The following is a 26,601-nucleotide window of genomic DNA, read 5'->3' as shown; positions in this document are numbered from 1 at the left end:
AAGAAGAAACCCACAAGCTAATTAAGGAATAACAGAAAATACAGATCATCATTAGCTGCGATAGATGGATCTGACGGCGCGCGATACCGCGTTTCAGTGGGTTGAAATGATGAGCTAGCGCAGCGGGCGTTACTCCAAACTCCAAAGGCAAAACTACATATAAATACAGAAATTTCGCATAAAGTACGTAGTCCCACTTTTTTTTTTTGGAAGCAGCTAAGTAGTCACCTAGAAACTGCAAATAAATGCCACCCTTCCTTTTAATTCTTATTTTTTTAAGACCAATAAATTTTCTCAATCAAGATGCACTGGAATGAGTTTTAATACATTTGCTCTCAAATTCTACTCTTTCACTTTATTTCATGATCTGACAACCAATGATACGATGTTTTCATCATTTGGGTCCTAAAAAAAACGTCTAAATCAAGAATTTGTGAAAGGGAGTAAAAAGTGAGTCCATGTCATATTTTTCCACTAAAACCCTACTTACTAACACTAATCATGTTTGTACCGGTAGGACATACCAACCACTCCTTTTATTGTAACTAACAAACAATTATACACCCGGAAAGAGGTTGCGAACGTCGTTGGTTGGCAGCTAAATTAAAAAAAAAAAAAAGTTTATCAGTAAATTAGGTTTAATGGTATAATTTTAAAGAGTTTAAGAGTGTAATTGAAACTTTTTAAAGTTGGAGGGCTTAATTACTTTTTGACCAAAAGTTGAAGGATCTATTTATTTATTTATTATTTTTTTTTTTTTTTGTTTTCGTGTTGAGGGAGCTCTTAACCATGAAATTCACATAACCTTTATAATAGAAACTTACAACTACTACCCAAATGTACACATGGGATAAATTATGCTCTTCTTGTGTAATAGCATGCAAATCATACAGAAAAGTAATCTCATTAAGAAGATCTTGTACAATAGATTCGATCAAAATTTATGCGGTCATTTTTCAATGGAATTGTGATGCCATTTTTCATCTTCTAAGAAATATATATACAACACAACTTAATAACACCAAAACACATAAAGGTTGTGGTATACTGACAAATTGGAGAACACGGAACCTTGCCTAATCAACATACTAACTGATGGCATTCACACAAGCAGAACAACACGATCGAGGAAGTTGAGTAATATATATTTGGAAGCTCAAAAATCTTTTTTTTTTTCCAGATTATATTAAGGTTGTGTTTGGTTTGCATGTTTGGTTCGCACATGAGAATCGGAATTGGAATTGGAATGTGTATCAAATACATAGTAACAGTAATAGGTTTTTCATGTTTGGTGGTAGGGGGGAATGGGAATGAGAATGTCTTTGGCTCTATTTGGTAGAGCTTATTTAGGCAATCATTATTGTGTGGACCATACTATCAAATAATGTACATTTAATATAAAAATAATGTACATTTAGTATAAAAATAATGTACATTATATTCAGGGGATGTACATTATTTGTGTACTGAATGTACATTATTTTTATAGTATAAAAATAATGTACATTTAGTACATTAAAAATGTACATTTTATTATGGTCCACATAGTTGTGTGGACCATGGTCCACACAATAATTTGCCTTATTTAGGGGCTTATGGCCACGACCGATAAAAATTTGGGCCATGTGCAATATCTTAATTTGTGCCATTTTTAAAGTAATTTCTATATATATCTACTATACTAATAAGAGCCAAAGAGAGTTAGGCCTAAAATGGGTAGAAAAAATGGCGGTCAAATTATTTAATCAAATGGATGGTTCAGATGAATTATTTAATCAAATAGATTTTTTTGACAATTTAATCAAATAGATAGTTAACATAATTTAGATTAATATTATTAATAGAGATTACCTAATTTAACCTTACTTTTATGATTATCCGTTAAATATTCTCTTCTCCCGTTAATATTCCGTTAACTTTTAACTTACCCATTAATTTCTATAAGAAAGATCTTAGGTTCGAACCTCATCTCAATCAAATTTGACAAAATTAAGTTTCTCACTCTATTTACTCTTATTAAATTAAATAAATTAGTAGCTACAACAAAAAATGATAAATATGTATTTCTTTAATTTAGAATTATGTGTCTACAATACCTTTATTTGAAAAAATTATTCATTATCAAAAAATTAAATTAAATAAGAGAAATGATTTCATTAGTTATATTGTCTTTATTTTCTCTCATGCAAAGATTTTTTACATTCAAATTTATCAATTGATATTCATTACATTGTCCATTATCTTATTTTTACAATATCTTGTAATTAAATATCAAAGTTATAGTACAAAATAATGTTATATATTTATTTACCAAGTATTTTATTAATACTATGAAAAATAAATTTTAAAATAATTTGAATCTAATTATATTAACTACTTGGGGATTGGTTGACAAAGAGAGTACTCAAATAACCCAACAAATTGAAACGGAATAGCTCTATTTTACTCTTATTGAATTAAATAAATTAGTAGTTACACCAAAAAATGATACATATGTATTTCTTTAATACCATGAAAAAAATAAAAAAGAATAGTTTGAAACCAATCATATTAACTACTTGGGGGATTTGTTGACAATGAAAGTACTCAAATAACCCATTACCCAGCAAATTGAAGCGAGAAACTACCTTTTAATATCTTTGGAATATATAATATTTTAAATTTTTAAATTTTTATTAATTTATTTAATCTTTTTTTCTTAAACTAGGGATTTATTTATCCACAATAACTCATTCAACAATAATGGTTGAACCAAATGAACCCCAAGCAGAACACCTAAAGGAAAGTCCATAGCTCCTATATCATAATCTCATTGCATGACGTTGTCATCTATGCTACCAACAATAACCGAATTGCAAATAACACACTACCAACAAAAAGGAAGAGAACAAATAGTAAAGATGAAGACAATGACAATCTTACTCAAAAGAGAATTAAGAACACTTAAAAAAATTCAAATGAAAAGTAGTATTTATTTAGACTATCATTTTTAGACCAAATATTTAGACTATCGATTTTACAAGGTTGCAAACATTTATTTTAGTAATAATTATAATGAATTTTCTATATTATCTTGGATTCATATACTTTGAGTTAGATATTTAAATATAAAAAATTCGACATTCAATTACCCATGTATAAACTTCTCCTATATAATCTTGCATTGATATACTTTCAAATATTTATTTAAATATAAACATTGGGCATTAACCCATACGTGCAATGCGTGTATAAAACTAGTATAAATAATAGTTTTTCAAGAAGTTGTATCAAAATATAAATATTGTATAAAAAAATACATATAAAATTTTATTTAAAAAGTGACATGTGCCGTGCACATTTAGACACACAATCATCTACCAAACTTTTGATATAGATCAACTTCTTCCAAAAGCTCATTTTCAATCGAGATTAAAGCTAATTCATTGAGTGTTTCTTGCAACATACTTGATCGTAAATAAGATTTCAATAATTTCAACTTTAAAAAACTCCTTTCTGCAGAGGCAACAGTAATTGGGATAGTCAATAATATTCAATATGCAATAGTAGTAGCATTTTCCAAACAACTCATATGTTTCAATAAATTCAATATACTTACTGCTCCTATCTTTTTTTTTTTCTCGATAAAATCTCTCTAAGAAATTTTAGCTCAAAATACAATTCTTTTCATCAATATCACCACACTGTTCATCTATCTTGAGAGATGCTTCTAAACAAATGCAACAAGACTTTAAATCCATATCAGCCATCAATTGTAATTTGTTAGAACTAAACAAAAAACAAAAAACAAAAAACAAAAAACAAAAAACAAAAGTTCCTTCATAGACTTCATATTGCTCAAACATCTAGGTCAATGAAATAATAACTTGATCTACAATGTATAAAAAATAATGAACCTAAAAGATTCTTCTGTGCTAATGAAGTGTCATCAACACTCTCATCAATTTCACCTTATCACAAATTGACCAAATCTACATGTACTTAGCTTGAAATTCTGTAAACTATATATACATATAATTTTTTTTTTAAATATGGGCCCCCCAAAAATTGGAGGCCCTGTGCGGTCGCTCATGTTAGACATGCTCAAAACCGAATAATGTGAATCTGGTTGGCCCGATCTTCTCGTCACACTCTAATTTAAACAAGATTTTTCAGAATGATTTATTTGGCTTGGTGTGTTCAATTTGTAGGTTTAATTTAGGTTGGGTAAAATGTTGTTTTTGGATTTTGATGTATAGCGGTTTGTCACGTCCGGCTGTAGGACGATAAAAACCGAGGATGACACCCCAAGGCTGGTACTTTCCTTGATAAGTCAGGTTTTCCATGATCAACTCATGGCCGAACTCATTCCGAGTTCCAGAAAACATTCAGTTTTCTAACTCAAAAATTCATCTCAAATCTATTTTATTCATAAAATATCTCCCTATTTATAGTTGTAGAGTTTTAGTAATGCAGGACTATAATCCCAAGATAACTAAAATCCCAACAAACTACAAATAGGCCAAAGACCTTGTGGTCTAGTGGCATCCGGTGTCCCGGTTAATGGGTTCGAGCCTCAGTGGAGGCAACTGTTGACTCTTTGTGCTTCAAGGTTGAGAAATTAGCTATATGAACAGATACTACATTGTAACAAAGTCAGTAGTACTCAAAAAAAAAAAAAACTACAAATAGATAAATACAAAATTAATCTTAACAAACTAAGATAAATATTAATATATTGTTGATTCATGTGGTCGCAACACCGGCCCTGCTTATGGCTTATTTTAAACTACTAATAAGGTATAATCTCTGTTTGGTAATGTTTCCAAAATAAGCTAGTATTTAAAATAAGAACTTATTTTGAAAAGCTACTTTAGATAGCTTTTCAAAAATAAGCTAGTAGCTTCTTAACTTTTTTTTTTCCATCTTTATCCTTATTATTTTAAATAAATGACATACTCTACCCCTCCCAATTAAAATCTTTTTGGCCTTTTCTCTTCAATATTTTTTGTTGTAATTTCAAATTAACATTTGTGTTTGAACATTAATTTTTGTATGAACTAATTTTATGAATTATAAATATTTTATTTTACTTATAAATATATGTTCTTACTTTATATTTTATTAAAATATATTGATTTCATTATTTTATATTTTAATATGTAAACAAACCTATTTAAATTTTATGCAGATGTTCTTTTTAGTCTTTTTACATTTATCAACTTATTAAAAAACTACTTCTACCAAACATTTTTAATCATAACAGCTAGCTTAACCGTTCTTTAGATTTCAGCTTCGAGCTTATAGCTTTTCAACGAATTTTTAGCACTTTTAGTCGCACGACTATAGTGACTTTTGTAAGATTGATCCACGACTTTCAAACATTGCAATTTTGGTCCACGACTATTACTTTTGTTGCAAAAATGGTCCTTCCGGCAACTTTGCAGTCCAATACTTGTCGAAAAATAAAATCCGACGAATTTTCCGACAATTTTTTGCTGGAAAAAAAAAACCACCAGATTTTCCGTCAATTTCTTGTCGGGAAAAAAATTAATCTTTCAAGTAGGATTAAAATGGACATTTCTAAAAAATTAATTAAAATTGGCTACATATGTTTTTAGAAATGTCCATTTTAATCCTACTTGAAAGATGATTTTTTTTCCGACGAGAGATTGACCGGAAAATCTGGTGGTTTTCTTTTCCGGCGAAAAATTTTCAGAAAATTCGCCGGATTTTATTTTCCAGCGAGTATTGGACTGAAAAGCTGCCGGAAGGACCATTTTTGCAACAAAAGTAATAGTCGTGGACCAAAATTGTAAAGTTTAAAAGTCGTGGACCAATTCTGCAAAAGTCACTATAGTCGTGGGACTAAAAGTGCTAAAAATTCCTTTTCAACTTTAAGCTACTTTTCAACTTTCATCTACCTTTTCAGCTAGGTTTGTCAAATAAAAAAATGCGATGTTCTTTTAATTTTTTAAAATTCTATTCTTAAATCATTATATATATATATATATATATATATATATATATATATATATATATATATATATATATATATATATATATATATATGTATTTATTCAAATGTGCTGGGGAGCTCTAATGCGGTCGTGTGGCCTAATCTGCGTCGTTCAATTTCATTAATCCAACTGGAATTCGCGTATGTTTAAGTGGGGTTATTATGGTAATTTTAGTATCTATATTACGTGAATTGAAATGGTGCATTTTAGTACATAGTGTGGTGCGTTTGAATAGATGTTGTGGTGCATTTTATTACGTATGTTGGTGCATTAACTGTGTTGTGGAATGGTGTGTTTTAATCTATCCGTTGGTGCATTTTCATACGTAGAATGATGGGTAACTGTGTTGTGGAATGGTGTGTTTTAATCTATCCGTTGGTGCATTTTCATACGTAGAATGATGTGTAACTGTGTTGTGGAATGATGTGTTTTAGTACGTCCTCTAGTGCATTTTAATACGTAGAATGGTGTGTATTTTAACACGTGTTTCTAATATGTGTGTATTTTTCTTCTTTCAGTGCACATTTTTATGGCATACAGTGCACATGGTTTCATCTTCCAATGCATATTGTTATGTCATACAGTGCACATTGTTCGTTCTTCTAGTGCACATTGTTATGCCATACAATGCATATTTTTTCCTTCTTTCAGTGCACATTGTTATGCCATACAGTGCATATTTTTCCTTCTTTCAGTGCACACATTGTTATGCTATACAGTGCACATTGTTTCTTCTTCTAGTGCACATTGTTCCTTATACCAGAGCACATTGTTGTGCCATACAGTGTACACTACTCTTCTTCCAGTGCACATTTTTATGGCATACAGTGCACATTGTTGTGCCTTCCAGAGCTTCTTTTTTTTTTTAAAAAAAAAATTGTAGATGACGAACTTCTTTTTAAAAGATTAATTAATCTTGATCACTAATTACTAATTTGAGTTGAATATTGTTTGTTTGTTTGTTATTTATGGTCATTTATGATTTGTGTTGAAGATCCTATATTAAATTTAATTGTTTCACATCTTTGTGCTTCCAATGCGCATTTTTTGTCTTCTAGTACACATTTTCCATAGTTCCAGTGCACATTGTTATGCCTTACAGTACACAATGTTGAAGTTCGTAGGTGGCGAATTTTTCTTTTGATTTAGGGCTGAGATTCTTTCTCACTTCTCACATGTGACTTTTATCTCACCTGAACACTTCCTCTCTCTCTCTCTCTCTCTCTATGTATATATATATATATATATATATATATCATGGTTGCAGTAGGCGCTAGACACTAGTCAGGTAGTAGACTAGAGCCTAGCGCCTAAGCGGTCTAGGCAGCGCCTAGGCAGCGACCTATAAAAACAAAAAAATAATGCATGTGTGTAGGTGTATGTCATATATTATACATACATATATATAAAGGGGTGGTAGGAGAGGGGCAACTACTCCCATACTAGTTCTGTTTCTGAGATAACTGCTATTTACCAAACACTTCAGAATAAATAAAATATTTTTTTAATAGAATAATAAATGAAATAAGTTTGGTAATTATTGGGAGACAAAAAGCAAAAGTTGTATTCACTTTTTTAAAGCCTCAATCTTAGGGTCGGTAACTTTGCGGATCACGTTTTGAATTTTTAGCAATAATTAATATATCGTATGAGCAATAGTTATGGGTTGGGTGGACCACGATTCAAAAGTAATATTATTTTGCGTAAATTTTTATGTGATTCATTGCAATATATATTTTTATAACTTATAATGTATATTATTTTAATACATAAAGTATATTATTTTAACATATAATATGCATTATTCTATCCCAAAAGTTTCATTATTCTAACTCATAATATACATTATTCTAACACATAAGGTATATTATCTTACTCAAAAATTTTATTATTCTAACACATAATTTACATTATTCTAACACATAATGTACATTATTCTAATTCATAATGTATATTATTCTAATTTATAAAATTTAACGATATCATTTTAAATTGTGGTATACAAAATAATTTGCCTCGTATGAGCTGAGTTTAAAGCCTTAAAGTGACTTAGTAGAATCAATAATCGACATATCGTATGAGTTTAAAGCAAGTGACTTTATTTAGAATCAATAATTGATATATCGTGGGCCATAGTCTATAATATATATTACGAATCCTCTTTATATTATGTATCATCAGTTAAAGTATTATGTCAGTCATTATACGGTGAACCATGATCCAATGCAGGGCCGTTCCAATAAAAATTGGGGCCCTGTGCCATATCTTAATTTAGACCCCTTTTTCGAGTAATTTTTATATATAAATAATAGTTGTTCAAAAAGTTATATCAAAATATAAATATTGTATAAAAAATACATTTAGAATTTTATTTAAAAAGTGACATGAATTGTTCACATTTAGACGCAAAATCATCAATCAAACTTTTGATATCAACTTCTTCCAAAAGCTCATTTTCAATGAAGATTAAAGCTAATACATTGAGTCTTTCTTGCAACATACTTGATCGTAAGTAAGATTTTAAGAATTTCAACTTTGAAAAACTCCTTTCTGCAGAGGCAATAGTAATCGGGATTGTCAATAATATTCGGTATGCAGTAGTAGCATTTGGGAAACAACTCATCTGTTTCAAGAAGAATTGAAGAATTAGTTGAGTTGCGGTTTGCGATTTACAAAATTATCGAACTGTGAATTAGGAATTGTTGAATTTCATTATGGTATTGTCGTATTTTATAGGGTTATGAATTAAGAATTTGCTAATTGTCTAATTGAGATGTGGGATTATATTTATGAAATATAATTGCGGAACGGAATTTGCAATCTTTTTGGATTATGATATATGTGTGTATATATATATATATATATATATATATATATAGAGAGAGAGAGAGAGAGAGTTTTTAAAGCAATTGTCAATTGGGCTCAATTTCATCTTGTCACAAATTGGTCCAATCTACATACATTTAGCCTAAATTTTTGTAAACTATATATACATATAAATATATATTTTTTAAATATGGGGCCCCCAAAAATTGGGGGCCCTGTGCGGCCGCACATGTTAGACATGCTCAGATACGACCCTGATCCAATGCATTGTGGATCATGGTCATAAAACGCAACCGTTATATCATGGACCAGGATCCACGGTGCAATATAGATTCTGGTCCGGAACGACGTCGTTTTGAATGTTAGTTGAGGGTGGACGAGAATGACTCCATGAAATGACTTCAGGGAATGCACAGAATCCTTGTCAAGAATAAACAGAATGATTTGAAAGAATACACAGAATATTGACACAATTACACAGAAATCATCCTCCTAACATTCGAATACAAAAAATACGTCACAACCTATGTTTAAGTACCCATGTTAGAATACACAGAATCGTAGTCTACAATACACAGAATGCCTTCAAAGAATATACAGAAAATGAAAACACCAAATACACAAACACATCATCCATGCGTTTAAGTACCACTACATGAATATACAAAATCGTTGTCTAGAATACACATAATGACTTGAAGAAATACATAGAATATTGACACAACTACACAAAAATCATCCTCCTAACATTCGAATACACAAAACACGTCACAACCTATATTTAAGTACCCCTAACATAAATAGATAGAATCGTAGTATAAAATACACAGAATGCCTTCAAAGAATACACAGAATATTAACAAAAATACACAGACTGGCCGAAACGGGAAACGCGATTTAAAAAAAAAATAAACTGTTAATTAAAATGACCAAAACAACGTCGTTTTGGTACGGGGTGCACAATGCATTGTGCACCCTGGTCCACGATATAAATTGCCCGTAAAACGTCGTTGTTTCATTAAGTAAAGAAACGGAGCTCCGTAAAGGGAACTACAGTTCATCTCAAAAGATACTGCCTCACATTTGTTTTTATATTATCAAATGAAATTATAGCTATATCAAAATGAAACTGTAGTTGTGTTGAAAGTAAACTCCAGTGTATATGAAATGAAACTGAATAACAGTTTCACATATTTGAGTGTATATTGTCCATTGAAACTGTAGTTATATCGAAATGATATTGTAGTTGTATTGAAAGGGAACTGCAGTGTATTATAAAAGAAATTGTAGTTGTGTTGAAAATGAACTGTAGTTGTGATGAAAGGGAACTGCATTTGTGTTGAAAGGAAACTGCAATTGTGTTGAAAGGAAACTGCAGTATAGATAAACTGAAAGTTAACGGCGCGTGGAACGGAGATGTTTCGGCCGTTTGTTTTCATTAATCAAAACGACGTCATTTTGATACATGGACCACTGCACAATCCATTGTGGATCGCGGTCCACAGTAAAATTTGTGATACTATGTATGGTGGATCATGTCATTTATGCATTGCAATTAATATATTATGTGTTTATATATTATGTATATTTAATATAATTTATTTATAGGTACATAATTTGTTAAACATGACATATAATATGATAATTATACGTACATAATTTCAGGGGCAAATCTAGGAATTTCGGTAAGCGGGGTTTTTAAAAATTTTAAAATACGATAAAAATATTTATGATAAAATATGAAATGGTTTGATTAAATTACATAGCATCCCTATTAATATGATATATTCATAAATGCTTTCTATTTTAATTAGATTACCAATATGTATTTTTAGCTAAACTTGAATATGATGACGCACAATTGAAACTTTTAGACTACATTGACTATATAATTTATAAAAGATTATATTTTCTTACTTTTCATAATTAATTGAAAAACATATAAATTAATTAATCAATTTAAATGATTATTACCACACACAACACATTATAAATCCTACAATTAATATAAAAAATGAAAGAATTTACAAATGAAAAATATATTGAATTTTTTTTTTGTTTATTATTACAATTACATATAAATGTAGTTTTAAATAAGTGTTTAATATATAATCATGATTTTCTGTTATGAACTTAATGTATTGATTTTATGAGCTAATAATTAATTAATTGTGTATTTGTAATTAACATATTATGTACTTGCAACACTAAAGTTGTTTCGAATTGTAAGAAAGAAATAGTGCCACTAAAAGCACTGTTTCTAAAAATTATAAAATATGTAGGTACATAATATATTTACAAAATCAATATTGTAACTTCATAGTAAAAACTTACAAATTTTCAACAACTTTTTTTAAAAATTATATCATAATCATGATTAATGTATGATGAAGTAGTCTTTTTGGTGAGTGGATGTGTAAGAGGATATCCTTACATCGGATATCATTCTCAAAATCATCCATCAAATACCTAACCAACATTCCTACCTCCCTCCAAAGAGAACTAATCACACATAAGAATAATGAAAATATCACAAGATTCATAATCAACAAGGAATTCCATAACAAACACAAGATAAAGATCAAAGCAATAAAACAAAAAAAAAGTAAATTGCAAGGAATGAAATAAAGAGAAGAAGAACTTATTATCTAGCGAAAATGGATATGAAATCCTTGAAATCCAAGTTTAAAAGCTTAAATCCAAGCTTCTAAAATGTTTAGGAACCTAAATATAAACCTAATCTATCTTAAAAATATCAAAGAAAATGAAAGAGAGAAGTTAGGGTTCTAAAATGGGTCGAGACCGAGTTGAAATGGCTGAAAACGGGGTTAAATACAAGCAAGGAAGGCTGGCCATGGGTGTGGGCACGCCCGTGGTCAAACCCGTGGCCAGAAAACGAAGGCACACTGCCCAGTGGCCACGGGCGTGGCTAAACCCTTGGCCAACAGGGAGTGTGTACTCTGCGCATATTATCCGTCTTCTAGGCTATTCCTGAGAACTCACGAATAGCCTAATAACAACTTTAGGCTATTCCTTGACCCACAACCTCGGGCTTAGTACTCAGCATCGCCTTGGGTAAAGGTTGAACTTCTTGGACCACCACCAACTGTTGGCAAAACGGTGGGACACCCGATCTTTCAGAGTTCCGACCCGTCTCTTAGTGGCCTAGCCGACTCTTACAAAACCTTCCAGTCCGCTGTTCCTCTACACGAGGTTTCTTGGGCTGGAACGACCCTCCCTCTTAGATCCTTTTCTACTTGATCGCTTCCTCTGCGTCGTCATCTCGATTTGCCCTCTGGATGGCGTGAGCATATGAGGTCGGCCAGTCGGTTTGGAGGTTGGTATACAGCTTTCCCAACCTTAAGTTCTCCATGAACATGATTAGCATCGTGTTATCCTCTAAATCATCAACGGCTTGCACCTCTTTCTGCCATCTAGCCAAGAACGACCTAAGTGGCTCCTTAGGGTCTTGCTTGATTCCGGACAGATACATGAAGTTCTTCTCAGGCTGCAGATTGGCGGCATAATTGGTTAAGAATAACTCGGCCAACTGCTCGAAACTGCTCACTAAGTGCGCGAGCAAGTTCATGCACTACCTTGGCACTGATCCGACTAATGTAGACAGGAAGGCCTTACACATCAAAGGACCTTCCGCTCCATGGATTTGCATCTGAGCCTGGAAACCGATAATGTGCTCCTAGGGGTCGCCTATTCTATCACACGTCAGGTTCTCAGGTAACTTGAATTTTTCCGAGGTCTTGTAAGCCATGATCTCCCGAGAGAATGGGCTCGTCTTCTGGAAAGATCGAGCAACTCCCGTTTTTCCGTCCACCTAATTTTGCAAGTGCTGGACCGCCTGGCCAATGCAGCAACGTCCTCCGGTACTCGACCTCTGTCAGTCGGGGATTCTCCATTACTTTCATGGACTGAGTGCTCTTCGATTTGCCTTTGAACCTTGTCATACCTTCGCTTTCTCCTATTTCTAGGCTCATTGGGATCGTCCTCTCTTGGTATCTTCTCGAATTGGAGATTGACGTGAAGCGGCAAATCTTTCTTGCTCCACCGGTCGAATAGACCGAGGCTACTATTGCTGCCGAGGTGTACCCCCCTCACGAAGGCGTAGCTTTTGCTCGTACAAGTCTACCATTCAGGTGAGTTCCTCGAGATTTCCAGGTCTTTCAGGTTCAAGTGGTAGAGGTGGAGGCACTTCCGCTCGGACCTCCTCAACAACAGGGACCTCTACTCGTACTTACTCACTTTGAGCGCGGGAATTCTGGCAGCTGAGCTGCTCCTGCAGATCACCAGTACGGGGTCGGGACAACTGCTCTCGCAGATCCCCCCAGAGAGACGGTTTGTTCCACAGTACCATTCATTTACACTTGAAGTTGCGTCATACCTTGACCTTGACGACTCTTGGTGGTGATAAACATCTTTTTTTTTATTGTTAATTTTTATAAATTCTTTTTATTATTCATTAGTAATTTAGTTAATTATGCATTTATTTTTATTTGTTTAATAATCAATATTGGTTGAGTTTTTTTAGTTTTTTTAATTTTTTTTTTGTTCAGCTTTTGTTAAATGTATATCAGCCTACTATTAGAGCCAGTAAACTAAGCTATTCTAATCCATTCATTCCGGCAAATGACGTTCGAGTGACGAAAGAAGCAGTTTTGATCCAGCGGTGCCGACAGCGTCAACGAGTCCGAACTTTGGGGAGATTCGATCGTTTAGCAGAGAGACTCGGAGGAATAGTTGAAGCTGACAGTATAAATGGAGGGCTTTTGCGAAGAGAAGAGATCATCAATTCGGTCTCGGACAAATTCCGGTGGCGTCGAGCGAAGAGATTTTCCGATCGGCGACGTGTCTGGTGCGGCTAAGCTTGATTCCGACGGCAGCAAGGTTCGGCGGTGCGGAGCTTGTGGTCGGCAGTAGCAGGTGACTGGATCGCCGGCGACCTGTCTGGGCGGCGAATTCCGTTGACGCTAAAAGATTCTAAATCGCAATAGCTGGCAATTGGCATCTAATTTTGGGTTTTGCTTTCTTCTTTGTTTTCACTTTGCCTTATGTCACTCTGACTCTTCAATTCTCAATTTGCAATTTTTTATTGTTTTGTGTAGCTTTGATTTTAGTGCCTAATTGGCTTTAGCTATTTTCATTTCCTTTATTATGCTTTAAATTTGAGTTTAGAAAATATTAGTCATTATCATTTCAACTCATTATGTTAGCATGAAGTACATTATTACTGTTTCATTATATTCGTATGAATTACAATGCTGTGTTAGTATGAACTATACTGCTACTGTTTGGTGTCTACAATCTTAATGCCTACGGTATGATTTTACAATGCTAAACACAGTCTTAAGTGCTCGATTATTTGCTAGTCGAAATTCCCTTATTATAATGGTAGTTTATTCATGATCTTAGAGTTACTTTTCTCTTTGTTATTTCTTACTTATTTGCAATCTTATTGTCAAGGTTTTCAATTGCTTATTTCGGTTCTTGTTTTTTTTTTTTTTTCTACATAGCGTTTGATTTAGTTATCACTTTTTGGTACCACATTTATTGCACTTTAAATCATTGAGTCAATTATTTTCAAGTATTTAAATTGCATAGTATCAATTCCCTGTGGGTTTGACCCTTGCTTTTGCACACTGTTACTACAGTGATTCGTGCACTTGCGAGGATATAGTTAGGTGGTCACTATTGCTACGTACTTTCAACTTTCTTACTCAGTTAGCACCAGACAACCTTTTGATCGATCCCCACAGACGACGTCAATGTTGGTTTTATCAACCACGGATGGTTGAACGGCAGACCAACACTACCGGAAAATCGACTAAGTATTATGGGGTGAAATTAGAGCAGCGTGTCGGCTCTTTGTGTATTATGAATTGCCTAGCTTTTTTTTTCAAGACCTAAAACCCCTATTTATACAAGCTATGAGGGATTTCTCCCTTTGGTAACCTTAAAGTACCATATTTACGTTTAGGAATTCTTCCTTTATTACATTTGGATATTTTCCTGATTTACTTTTATCTTCCTACCATATCTTCCGCCTAATTCTCGCACCCAACCGCCCTGGCCTTTAGGGAAACTTTCTAAAACACCTTTAGGAAATTCCATAACTACCTTTCACACCCCGCCTTCCTTACCTCGGCCACGGCCCATAGATCGGTTCGGGCCGACTCCCCTTTGTCGTTTCCCTCGGTTTATCCTTTTTTTCTCCATGGTAATTAATTGTTTTAATGGCTCTGTTCAATCACTCTCAGTCTAAGATCTTCAGCTGCCTTGTCACCTCTATAACAAACTCTCGGCCAACCAACTCCTCATCGGCTGACCTTCGCCGCATCATCGTGCCTTCCACCGAGTCTTTCAACTCGGCCTCTCCGCCTCTCTTTCCTTCTCATATATATGCACAACTTAAAAAATAAAATCATCCAAATTGTACAAAAGAGTACATTGTATGATCTCTAAGATCCTTAATGTTAACTATGCCTTAAGTAGAGATCTTTTAATGTTAGCATAATGCTAACTATATTCCATGACTAGTGATTTATTAAACACTACCTCTAACAGCCAAGAGCTTGGAGTTGACACATCTGTCACACCCACTCATCAAAATAGTCAAAAGATAGTTTAGTCATAGAAGCATTTCAACAACTTAGACAATAAACCAAAACTCTAAGTCCAAAAGTTGGAATGTTAAACATACACCGTAACTTTCCAAATAATCTCAAAAGTCCACCTCAAAATGAACTGAACATTATGAGTCCTACTTTTATGTCTCAAAATTGTCTTGAGCCTTACAAACCAAAATGACACAGGATCAATTTTGAAGAAACTAAAGACTATTAAATGCTAAAAAATTTACTTAAATAACAATACACCACAAGTTAAATGTTTTTGTTCTAATAAACTCCTTAATATTGTTACAACATTTTCATAAATATGTTGCACAACGAAATGTTCAATAATTTGAACTTATGAATTTATATATGAACAAATACAAGATTAATACTTGTGGAATCTTTAGTGGAGCATCTTAATGATCTTTTTCTAAATGATCACTCCCACTTATTAAAATATTCTTCAGCGAAATTAATGACATACACACTCATAATTGATTTGACCAACAAAATAATGAAAATATAATTCCAACCATTAGTTGGGTATACTAAATAATCAATTTTCGGTCCCAATTATAGTCTAACTAAAGGAATAACTAATGAGGACGTAGCTCCCAACCATGACAATTATATTATAACTAGTTTTTTCTACGCAATATTTAAACCCAATTAGTAAATCAATTTGAAATAGATATAATGCATTTTTTTGAGTTGTCGAAGTTTCATAGATATTCGAGTAAAATTTTTGTTGTGTATGTATTTGAAATTAACACAAGAAATTCAAATTCATTGTGATGAATATATTAATTTTAAGGGTACTCAACGTTGTATTACAACTTTTTAGTCTTTGAAAATGAATAAAATTTATTTTAATGTAGTCTTCTTCTAATTAGAGATATATCCATTATAAATTCATATTCATATATGGATATACATAATACGTGATTTCAACTATCTCAATTCAACAACTTTCACAAATTGATATCTAAAAATCCTATCTCAATTAACTGCAAATACATTATGTTGCTGCTCATTTATAATATTAATATTTTTTAAAAATAATAATGTGTACCTATATATATATATATATATATATATAATATTTATTTATAATTGTAGAATTCATATTAATATTATTTAAGTAAGAATTATAGAAATGATAAATTACTAAATATAACTATGGTAATATTTAATTAAAATCTAAATGAATTCAAACTTACCATTGAAGAATGTAAGAAAAAATATTGTGTACGCATGTGCATGTCAATTATAATGTGAAAGATAACAGAAGTTATAACGGTAGGGATATTTTTGTCCAAAAAATTATGTAGTACATCTTTTATAGCATAAAGTACAACAAAAATTAACAGAAAAAACGGACATAAACCAGGGATATAACCTGGACTGAAACTTATTATGTTTTTAGATTACCTATACATTATTTGAAACGACGAATCCTACCTAATAAAACCACACAACCAAATCAAGTCGAAATTTGAAGTAACATGTAATTAAGAAAGCACGCATACATAAGCATCAATTACACATATGACATGTATAAATCAAGCCTGCATTTGAAGAATCACATGTTCATTAGACTCTACAGAGGATGCTGCATTGCTTGTTGCAGAAGATGAAACTGTTGTTGCTTGTTGCTCAATCCATCCACCGATTCACGCCATTCATCAATGCCTAATGGTTGACTAGGACCAATGTTTGAAAGTTTATGCTCTTCAAACAATTTTAGAATATCTTATGTTTTCCCAAAAATTTTAGCTGCATCTCGAACACTTTCTAGTCTTTCCTCAATTGCACTGCTTATGCACTTAGTATATATCATATGGGGCAAATTTGTAAGACAAGCAGCAAATATATTATTCTATCATTCAACATGCTAGCAACCAAGTGATTTATGATTATACCATCATCCAATCAAGCAATAATGTATATAATTATTCCATCATCCAAATCAATATCCATTCAAATAGAGGTAATCCATATTGACATCCTAAATTACGATTACTCCATCATCCAATCAAGCAGTGTATATCCTAGCAACCAAGTGATTTATGATTATTCCATCATCCAATCAAGCGGTGTATATCCTAGCAACCAAGTGATTTATGATTACTCCATCATCCAATCCATCCATATTGCTTTGTATATAGGTATATTATAGTGATGTGATAATACTCTATTTTATCTCAAGAATTAAAGCTTAGCTTTAAACTGATCGAGATTAATGATTTTTCAAAAAATTGGAGTGATCGAAGTGTTGAACTAAAGTTTGGCTCGTGATACATAAAAAAAAACATGTAGTATAATGATATGATGTGCAATCCTCATGATCTAGTCAATATTCAATTAAGTGACCCTTATGAATTTATGAATATTGCACAAATTAGAGGTGTCTTCAATCTATAGAAGATATCACATGTACTAAGTCGGAGAATATTAAAATATTTATTAATGTTTTACTATAATGTGACCCATTTATAAATGTTATATATAATTATTCATTGTTTTCCTTTCATTTAATTTATTATTAGTATTTTTTTCTTGCCATTAATTATCATTTTGAGGTTTTGATCCATACACATTTTTATTAAAGTTTGAAGTCACCATGGCACTAGGATGTGATTATACAAATGGAGGCATTGATGTACTGAGAGAGGATGATGATGTACTTAAAAGGTATGTAACAAAAGCACAAGCCAACACTACAACATATAATATTCCTTACATTATAAATTGGTTCTAAATGAAAATTATATTATAATCAACTATAATACATTATCCGACATGACGAATCTTACATAATAAAACCACACAAACAAATCATGTCTGAATTTGAAGTAACATATAATTAAGAAAGCACACATACATAAGCATCAATTACACATATGACATGTATAAATCAAGCCTGCATTTGAAGAACCACATGTTCATTGGACTCTACAGAAGATGCTCCATTGCTTGTTGCAGAAGATGAAATTGTTGTTGTTTGTTGCTCAATCCATCCACGCCATTCATCAATGCATAATGGTTGACTAGGACCAATGCTTGAAAGTTTACGCTCTTCAAACAATTTTAGAATATCTTCTGTTTCCCCGAAAATTATAGCTGCATCCCGAACACTTTCTAGTCTTTCCTCAATTGCACTGCCTATGCACTTAGTATATATCATATGCGGCAAATTTGTAAGACAAGCAGCCAATATGTTTGCAATCATGCAAATTAACTTCCTAAACAACTCTTCAGCTTGGCACTCACCATCTTCATAGTATAGCAGAATGGTTCGAGTAATTCTGTACATTGAATTTGCAGCTAAAACATTCGCAGGCCAATACAGTGGATTTTCCACTATCATTATGTTCTCCATAGAGCTAAACTCCATAACAATCCTTTCAGATACATCATTAAGATCTTGAATAATATCCTTAACAGAACTTATTTCTCCAGTTTTTCTTTTAAGATCCATGTCTAACCACTTTCTATGAAGCTCAACTCCCACCCACACAACATCTGCTGCATTTTTAATGCTTTTCAACCTACATTTCTCATCCAAGACATCTATGAGGCTTGCATAGCGAAGGCCTTCATTAGCACTGCTTACCAACCAATCAACATGTCGACTTGCAATGTTAGGAATTGCAATGGCGATGCTTGTTAGTGTTACCACTGGAAGTGTCCAACAATTAGGAGGTTCACCAGACAACAGACTTGGAACTCGATTGCTATCAAATTCTACCACGCCACCAAAAGAGAAACTTTGATTGAGAAGATTAAATAGGTTGTGTGGCCCTTGCTTCTTACCCATCTCAACAAGTTTATCCACCCTATTAATAATTCCTCTCAATAATTTTTTTGGGAATTGCTTTTCTCCTTCAAGTAGTATTACAAAGCAATTGAGGCGATCTACCTCTGAAACTTTCTTTTTGCCGAACAATTTACCTAAATAATGTTTAATTAATTTGCCTAAGGTATTAACTAAAAGTACTAATGGAAGCACCGAGTAAAAAGAGATAACACTACAAAACTTACACCACATTATATTCACAATCTGAATTAGTATGCAGAAAGTCAAAATCAAAGATTTTATGCTGTGAATAAGTTTTTTGAGTGTGCGTCTCTTAAACTTTATAAGTATTGGTCGCTGCCTCCACTCAACCAATTTTTCAGTCCAATAAGACTCAATTGTGACTTCTTCTCTACTGATTCTGATCCCTATGTTCTCATACTTGTAACCAGCCACACTAATCATGAAGATTGTAGCTATGACCGCAGTTGGAAATACCATAGCATAATATTGTGAAACTAAAATAAATTCGATCGACCACTTGTATTCAGATTCATTTTCTAGAGACTCCGAGGTAAAAAGTCCTAGAAATGAAATAAGGGCAGAAAATAGGCATATGATATTGGTATAAACAAAGGTGACCAACCTTTTCGTCAGAAGTTGGGGGCTACCGGATGCTGCCATCACCCAATACTTTGTAATGCTCAATCTCAGCTCTTCAACTCTATAATGTTGCCCAGCTTCCATCTGCCTCTCATCTGAAGCTAGCTTCTGATACTTTGATTCTGCGCGTTTCTTGATTGCTGGAACTGCTAGAGCCGAACTCACAATTGTCATCCACGTGCATAACAAAAAAGCAATTTGAATGATGATGATTATCGGAGATGATAGGGGATCATCAAACACACGGAAACTTAGCTGGATGTATAAATCGACAACCACGGTGATCACCAATATGCTCAAAGCCGTGAGGTTGGTTACAATATCTACGTTATTCATAGAGCCCAGAGAGGTGAAAAAATTACTCATCGCCACAATTAAGAAAACCATGTTGGTAAGTTTTACCAGATTATCTAGGTAAGACAACTTGGGAGTTGTGAGATCGGTTGCCAGCTTGGTAGCCACAGCTAATAGTGTCAACCAAGTTGCATTGAGAGGGAAGAAATTGCCGGAGAAACGGACATTAAACTTGGGAAAGGAGTTAATGAAAGTCAAACATGAGTTTAAGAACATTGCAATGGAGCATACCAGAGACGCAGCTGCTATATAAACGCCTATAATTGGCATCGGAGAATCATCATCCGGCATACATTTCAGTGGCGGCGGTAGGTAGTAACTCATTTCGATTAAACTAAGTTTTCAATTCCGGGCTGTATGGTAGTTTAAGTACAATAGATGGAATATGAATGTAAATATATAGGCCAGGCAGACAACCAGTGCACTGACTTATTTGACAACGTCTATATATTGAAATTGGTTTGACAACAACGTCTATATATTGATTGGGAACAATACATTGACGTTGTCAAACCAATTTTCATAGGGTTCAGATATCAAGACAGACAAACAAGGAGTTGGTGTATTTCCCACGGACTTTCAGGCAGGGGCGGAGGAGCTATCCCTTGGGGTAGGGGGCCCTGGCCTCCCTCCCTAATTTTTTTTAGTGCGTGCATATATATATATATATATATATATATATATACTAGTTTTATACGCGCATAACGCGAATGAGTTAATGCCCAATGTTTATATTTAAATAAATATTTGAAAGTATATCAATGCAAGATTATATAGGAGAAGTTTATACATGGGTAATTGAATGTCGATTTTTTTTTTATTTAAATATCTAACTCAAAAGTATATGAATCCAAGATAATATACAAAATTCATTATAATTATTACCAAAATAAACGTTTGCAACCTTTTAAAATCAATAGTCTAAATATTTGGTCTAAAAATGATAGTCTAAATAAATACTACTTTTAATTTGAATTTTTCTAACTGTTCTTAATTCTCTTTTAAGTAACATTGTCATTGTCTTCATCTTTACTATTTGTTCTCTTCCTTTTTGTTGGTAGTGTGTTATTTGCAATTCGGTTATTGTTGGTAGCATAGATGACAAGGTCATGCAATGAGATTATGATATAAGAGCTATGGACTTTCCTTTAGGTGTTCTGCTTGGGGTTCATTTGGTTCAACCATTATTATTGAATGAGTTATTGTGGATAAAGAAATCCCTAGTTTAAGAAAAAAGATTAAATAAATTAATAAAAATTTGAAATTTTAAAATATTATGTATTACAAAGATATTAAAAGGTAGTTTCTCGCTTCAATTTGCTGGGTAATGGGTTATTTGAGTACTTTCATTGTCAACAAATCACCCAAGTAGTTAATATGATTGGTTTCAAACTATTCTTTTTTATTTTTTTTCATGGTATTAAAGAAATACATATATATCATTTTTTGGTGTAACTACTAATTTATTTAATTCAATAAGAGTAAAATAGAGTGATTCCGCTTCAATTTGTTGGGTTATTATTTGAGTACTCTCTTTGTCAACCAATCCCCAAGTAGTTAATATAATTAGTTTCAAATTATTTTAAATTTTTTTTCATAGTATTAATAAAATACTTGGTAAACAAATATATAACATTATTTTGTACTATAACTTTGATATTTAATTACAAGATATTGTAAAAATAAGATAATGGACAATGTAATGAATATCAATTAATAAATTCGAATGTAAAGAATCTTTGCATGAGAGAAAATAAAGACAATATAACTAATGAAATTATTTTCTCTTATTTAATTTAATTTTTTGATAATGAATAATTTTTTCAAATAAAGGTATTGTAGACACATAATTCTAAATTAAAGAAATACATATGTATCATTTTTTGCTGTAGGTACTAATTTATTTAATTTAATAAGAGTAAAATAGACTGAGAAACTTAATTATGTCAAATTTGATTGAGATGAGGTTCGAACCTAAGACCTTTCTTATAGAAATTAATGGGTAAGTTAAAAGTTAACGGAATATTAACGGAGAAGAGAATATTTAACGGAAAACTTAACGGATAATCATAAAAGTAAGGTTAAATTAGGTAATCTCTATTAATAATATTAATCTGAATTATCTTAACCATCTATTTGATTAAATAATTCATCTGAACCATCCATTTGATTAAATAATTTGACCGCCATTTTTTCTACCCATTTTAGGCCTAACTCTCTTTGGCTCTTATTAGTATAGTAGATATGGAGTGGAATGGTGTATTTTAAACCGTCCTCTAGTGCACTACAATGATTCCTTACCTTCAAATCTATTAATTAATTATATTCACTATATTATTCATTGTTTTTTTTTTACACTATCTTGTAATAATGGGTAAAAAAAATGACGGGCAAATTATTAAATCAAATGGATAGTTCAAATTGTTTAGATTTATATTGTTCCTTGAGATTTTTTAATTTATCCTTAATTATATGATTATCCATTAAGTTTTCCATTAATATTCCGTTAATATATGGTGTTTGGTTCGAACCTCATTCCAATCAAAGTTGGCATAATTGTTGAACATATACTACGAATATGTTAGAGTATATTATTCAAAACTAAGTAACCCACTCATTATTTTTATTAAATTAAATAAATTATTAGTTATAACAAAAAAAAATAAGACATATGCATTTTTTTAATTTATAATTCGATATTTACAATGTCTTATTCAAAAAAAAATATTCACTATCAAAAAATTTTAAAAGATATATAATTTCATTAGTTATATTGTCTATATTTTCTACAATACAATGGTTCATTACCTTCAAACCTATTAATTAATTATATTTACTACATTATTCATTGTTTTTTTACACTATCTTGTAATTAAATATCAAAGTTATACTAAAAAATAATGTTATATATTTATTTATCAAGTATTATGTTAATAACATGGATTTAAAAATAATAAAAAAAACAATTTGAAGCCTATCATATTAACCACTTATGGAGAATTTGTTGACAAAGAAAACATTCAAATAACCCAATAAATTGATTTAAAACTCATTATTAAAAATGTCAATGTAGGCAATAGAACATTGTGACACACTTGATGCATTGAAAAGATGTTGAGACTACAACATTATTGGAATCAATCTTTCAAATTCAGAAAAAGAAGAAATTTGAAAAATAGCTACCGTTGCAGCATTCATTAATCTTATATGTAAAATACTTATTGTGCATTCTTTAAATATATTAGAACTAATATAAATTTACAATTCATTTCATTTTCTACAATCAACTTGTTTGGATTAAAGACAAAATCAACATCAATCTTGACAACAAAAATAATTGGCATATAAGATGTAGCCATTGTTTAAAATATTTATGCACAAAGTGGCAAATATTTAACTGCATGCATTGTGATGAAAATGCAGCAGTACTCTAAGATTAGTATCAAATCAACAAAAGACTTTTACAAAACACACACACACAAAATCAAGTACTATATATACTCATTCATACTAATCCAAAAATATGAACTTCAAAATAAACATGTGCAAAATGGATGTAGAAACTGTTGATGAAACTAGACATATTGTAGCATCAGTATTCGGACTACCTGCAAAGCTATTGTTGTTACTATCAAGTAAACAAGTTATGAAACTAGAACAAAATGTACTACTCATTAATCTTTTGCAAATATAATAAATATTAATATTTTGACAATACTTTCGCATGAGAATGTACGATAAAAATCTCACATCACACGAAACATGTAGGGAGGAAAACTACCACTGTCAAATATCAATAGGCGTTTGTAAGATTAAGAGTTTATAGTACAACTGAGATCTCAGTCGTATATACAAACACAACGAGACAAATTCACAAGTTCCTACATCGTAATCTCATTGCATGATGACATTGTCATCTATATTACTACAATAACTCAAATGCACATGACACATTACCAAATACCAATAAATAATTTTTTTCAAAAAAGTAATGAAAATAAAAGGCAATAACAATGCTACCCGAAAGAGAATTAAAAAAGGCTTAGAGAAATTCAAACAAAAAAGTAGTACGTATTTATTTATCCTTTCATTTTTAGACTAAGTATTTAGATTAGCGTTTTTACAAAATTGTAAATATTTATTTTAGTGACAATTATAATCAATCTTTCATATATTATCTTGCATTCATAAACTTTAAATTGCCGATTTAAATAAACAAATTCAATATTTAATTACATATGCATGAACATCTCCTATATAATCTTGCATTGATATACTTTGGAATACTTATTTAATAATAAACACTGGGCATTATCTCATTCGCGCAATGCGCGTGAAAAACTAGTTTTCTAATAATTGTAATAGTGCATGTTTACAATTTGGGATAGAGATTTTCAGTAAGTGGAATTGTGCATTTTAATACGTAGAATGTGCATATTTTAGCACATGTTTTCTAATATGTGTAAATAGTGCATGTTTATAACCTGACATGAGGCATGTTGTGGTGCATTTTAATACGTAGAATGATGCGTTTTATTACGTATTTTGATGAATTTTAAGTGAATAGGTGCATTTGGTTATAGTGTGGAATGGTGTGTTTTATCAGTCCTCTGGTGCATTTTAGTACGTAGAATGGTGTGTTTTGTAACATATATATATATATATATATATATATATATAGTCATGATCAGGTGTGGCTTGGTCATTAGGTGTGGTCGTGCGGCCTATTTTTAGCCATTAGATCATATCAACATATCAAATCAACGTGCAATATATATATATATATATATATATATATATATATATATATATATATATATATATGTTACAGAACACCCCATTCTACGTATTAAAACGCACCAGAGAACCGATAAAATACACCATTCCACACAATATATCAAATGCACATATTCACTTAAAATTCATCAATATACTTAATAAAACACATCATTCTATGTATTAAAATGTACCACAACGTGCCTCATGTCAGATTATAAGCATACACTATTTACACATATTAGAAAACATGTGCTAAAATATGCATCATTCTACGTATTAAAATGCACTACACTTATTAGAAACACATGTGTTAAAATACACACCATTCAATGTATTAAAATGCACCAGACGACGTATTAAAACACACAATTCCACAACACAGTTACACATCATTCTACGTATGAAAATGCACTAGCGGATAGATTAAAACACACCATTCCACAACACAGTTAATGCACCAACATACGTAATAAAACGCACCACAACATGTATTCAAACGCACCAGACTATGTACTAAATGCACCATTTCAATTCACGTAATATAAATACTAAAATTACCATAATAACGCCACTTAAACATACGCAAATTTCAGTAGGATTAATGAAATTGGACGATGAAGATTAGGCCGCATGACCGCACCGGAGCTCACCGCCGCATTTGAACAAAAATCTATATATAACCTCAAATTCATTAAGTAAAAGTAAATAATTCAGATAATCAAATTCACCAGTTTTTATAACTTGAATTTTTTTGTCAAGATTTCAATAATTGTGGTCATCGAGATCCAATTTAACATCATTACTCTCTAAATTTGTGATATATGTTTTGTTTAATTAGTTGATTAATTAAATAGCAACTTATTGTGTGTTTTTATTATTCGTTTACACTTTTTTTTTATCAAACAGGAGTGGGGAACCCCGAAGTCGAGACCTATCTAAGAGGTCTCTCTCACTCTACGAACTTGCGTAGTACGCACAAGGTCATTATTGAAGACCTCATCACATTCCGAAGGGCAGGAGGTGAACTCCCTCCATTCCATCGCTTGAGAGTTACGCAGCAAAGCTAAAGCATCCGCACTTCTATTCTGTTCGCAAAAAATAACTCGAAAGGAAATATTCTAATCCTTAGCACGCCAACGAATAACCTCTTGCACAAGGTCCCGAGCTATAGCTCGAAGAGCAGTCTCCTCATGGATCCATTTGATAGCCTCATTAGCATCCGATTGTATTTTCACGTCTCGAATCCCTTTTTCCCAAGCCCACTGGATGGCCTTACAGTTGTTATGCCGTGGACCCAGGTCCACCTTGCAAAGTGGACCTGGGTCCAATACGACGCCGTTTCACAATTTTATTTTTAAAAATAAAAAAAAAAAAAATTAACGGCGTTAACGGCTCCTCATCGTAATAGAACACAAACTCTACATTCACAGACCCTATACTCCATATTCACAATTTGAAAACTCCACATTCACACATTACATGGCTATATGTTTAGTAACTATATTACCACTGTTATGCATTCACACATTCAAAACTCTATATTCACAGGTCCTAT

The 26,601-nt window shown here is 31.9% G+C and overlaps 1 protein-coding gene across 1 annotated transcript; it reads right to left on the bottom strand.

Annotated features, from left to right (window-relative positions):
- Window positions 1-18,368: 18,368 nt before the first annotated feature.
- Window positions 18,369-20,591, bottom strand: LOC116029917. The gene has a single exon (XM_031271961.1). It carries the CDS (start codon window positions 20,589-20,591, stop codon window positions 18,369-18,371), a length of 2,223 nt encoding a protein of 740 aa, XP_031127821.1.
- Between the last annotated feature and the right edge of the window lie 6,010 nt (window positions 20,592-26,601).

This window comes from Ipomoea triloba, chromosome 9 (assembly GCF_003576645.1).
Source record: "Ipomoea triloba cultivar NCNSP0323 chromosome 9, ASM357664v1".
NCBI lineage: Eukaryota > Viridiplantae > Streptophyta > Magnoliopsida > Solanales > Convolvulaceae > Ipomoea > Ipomoea triloba.
Note: the sequence above shows the minus strand (reverse complement) of the source record. Positions and strands in the feature narration are given on the sequence as shown.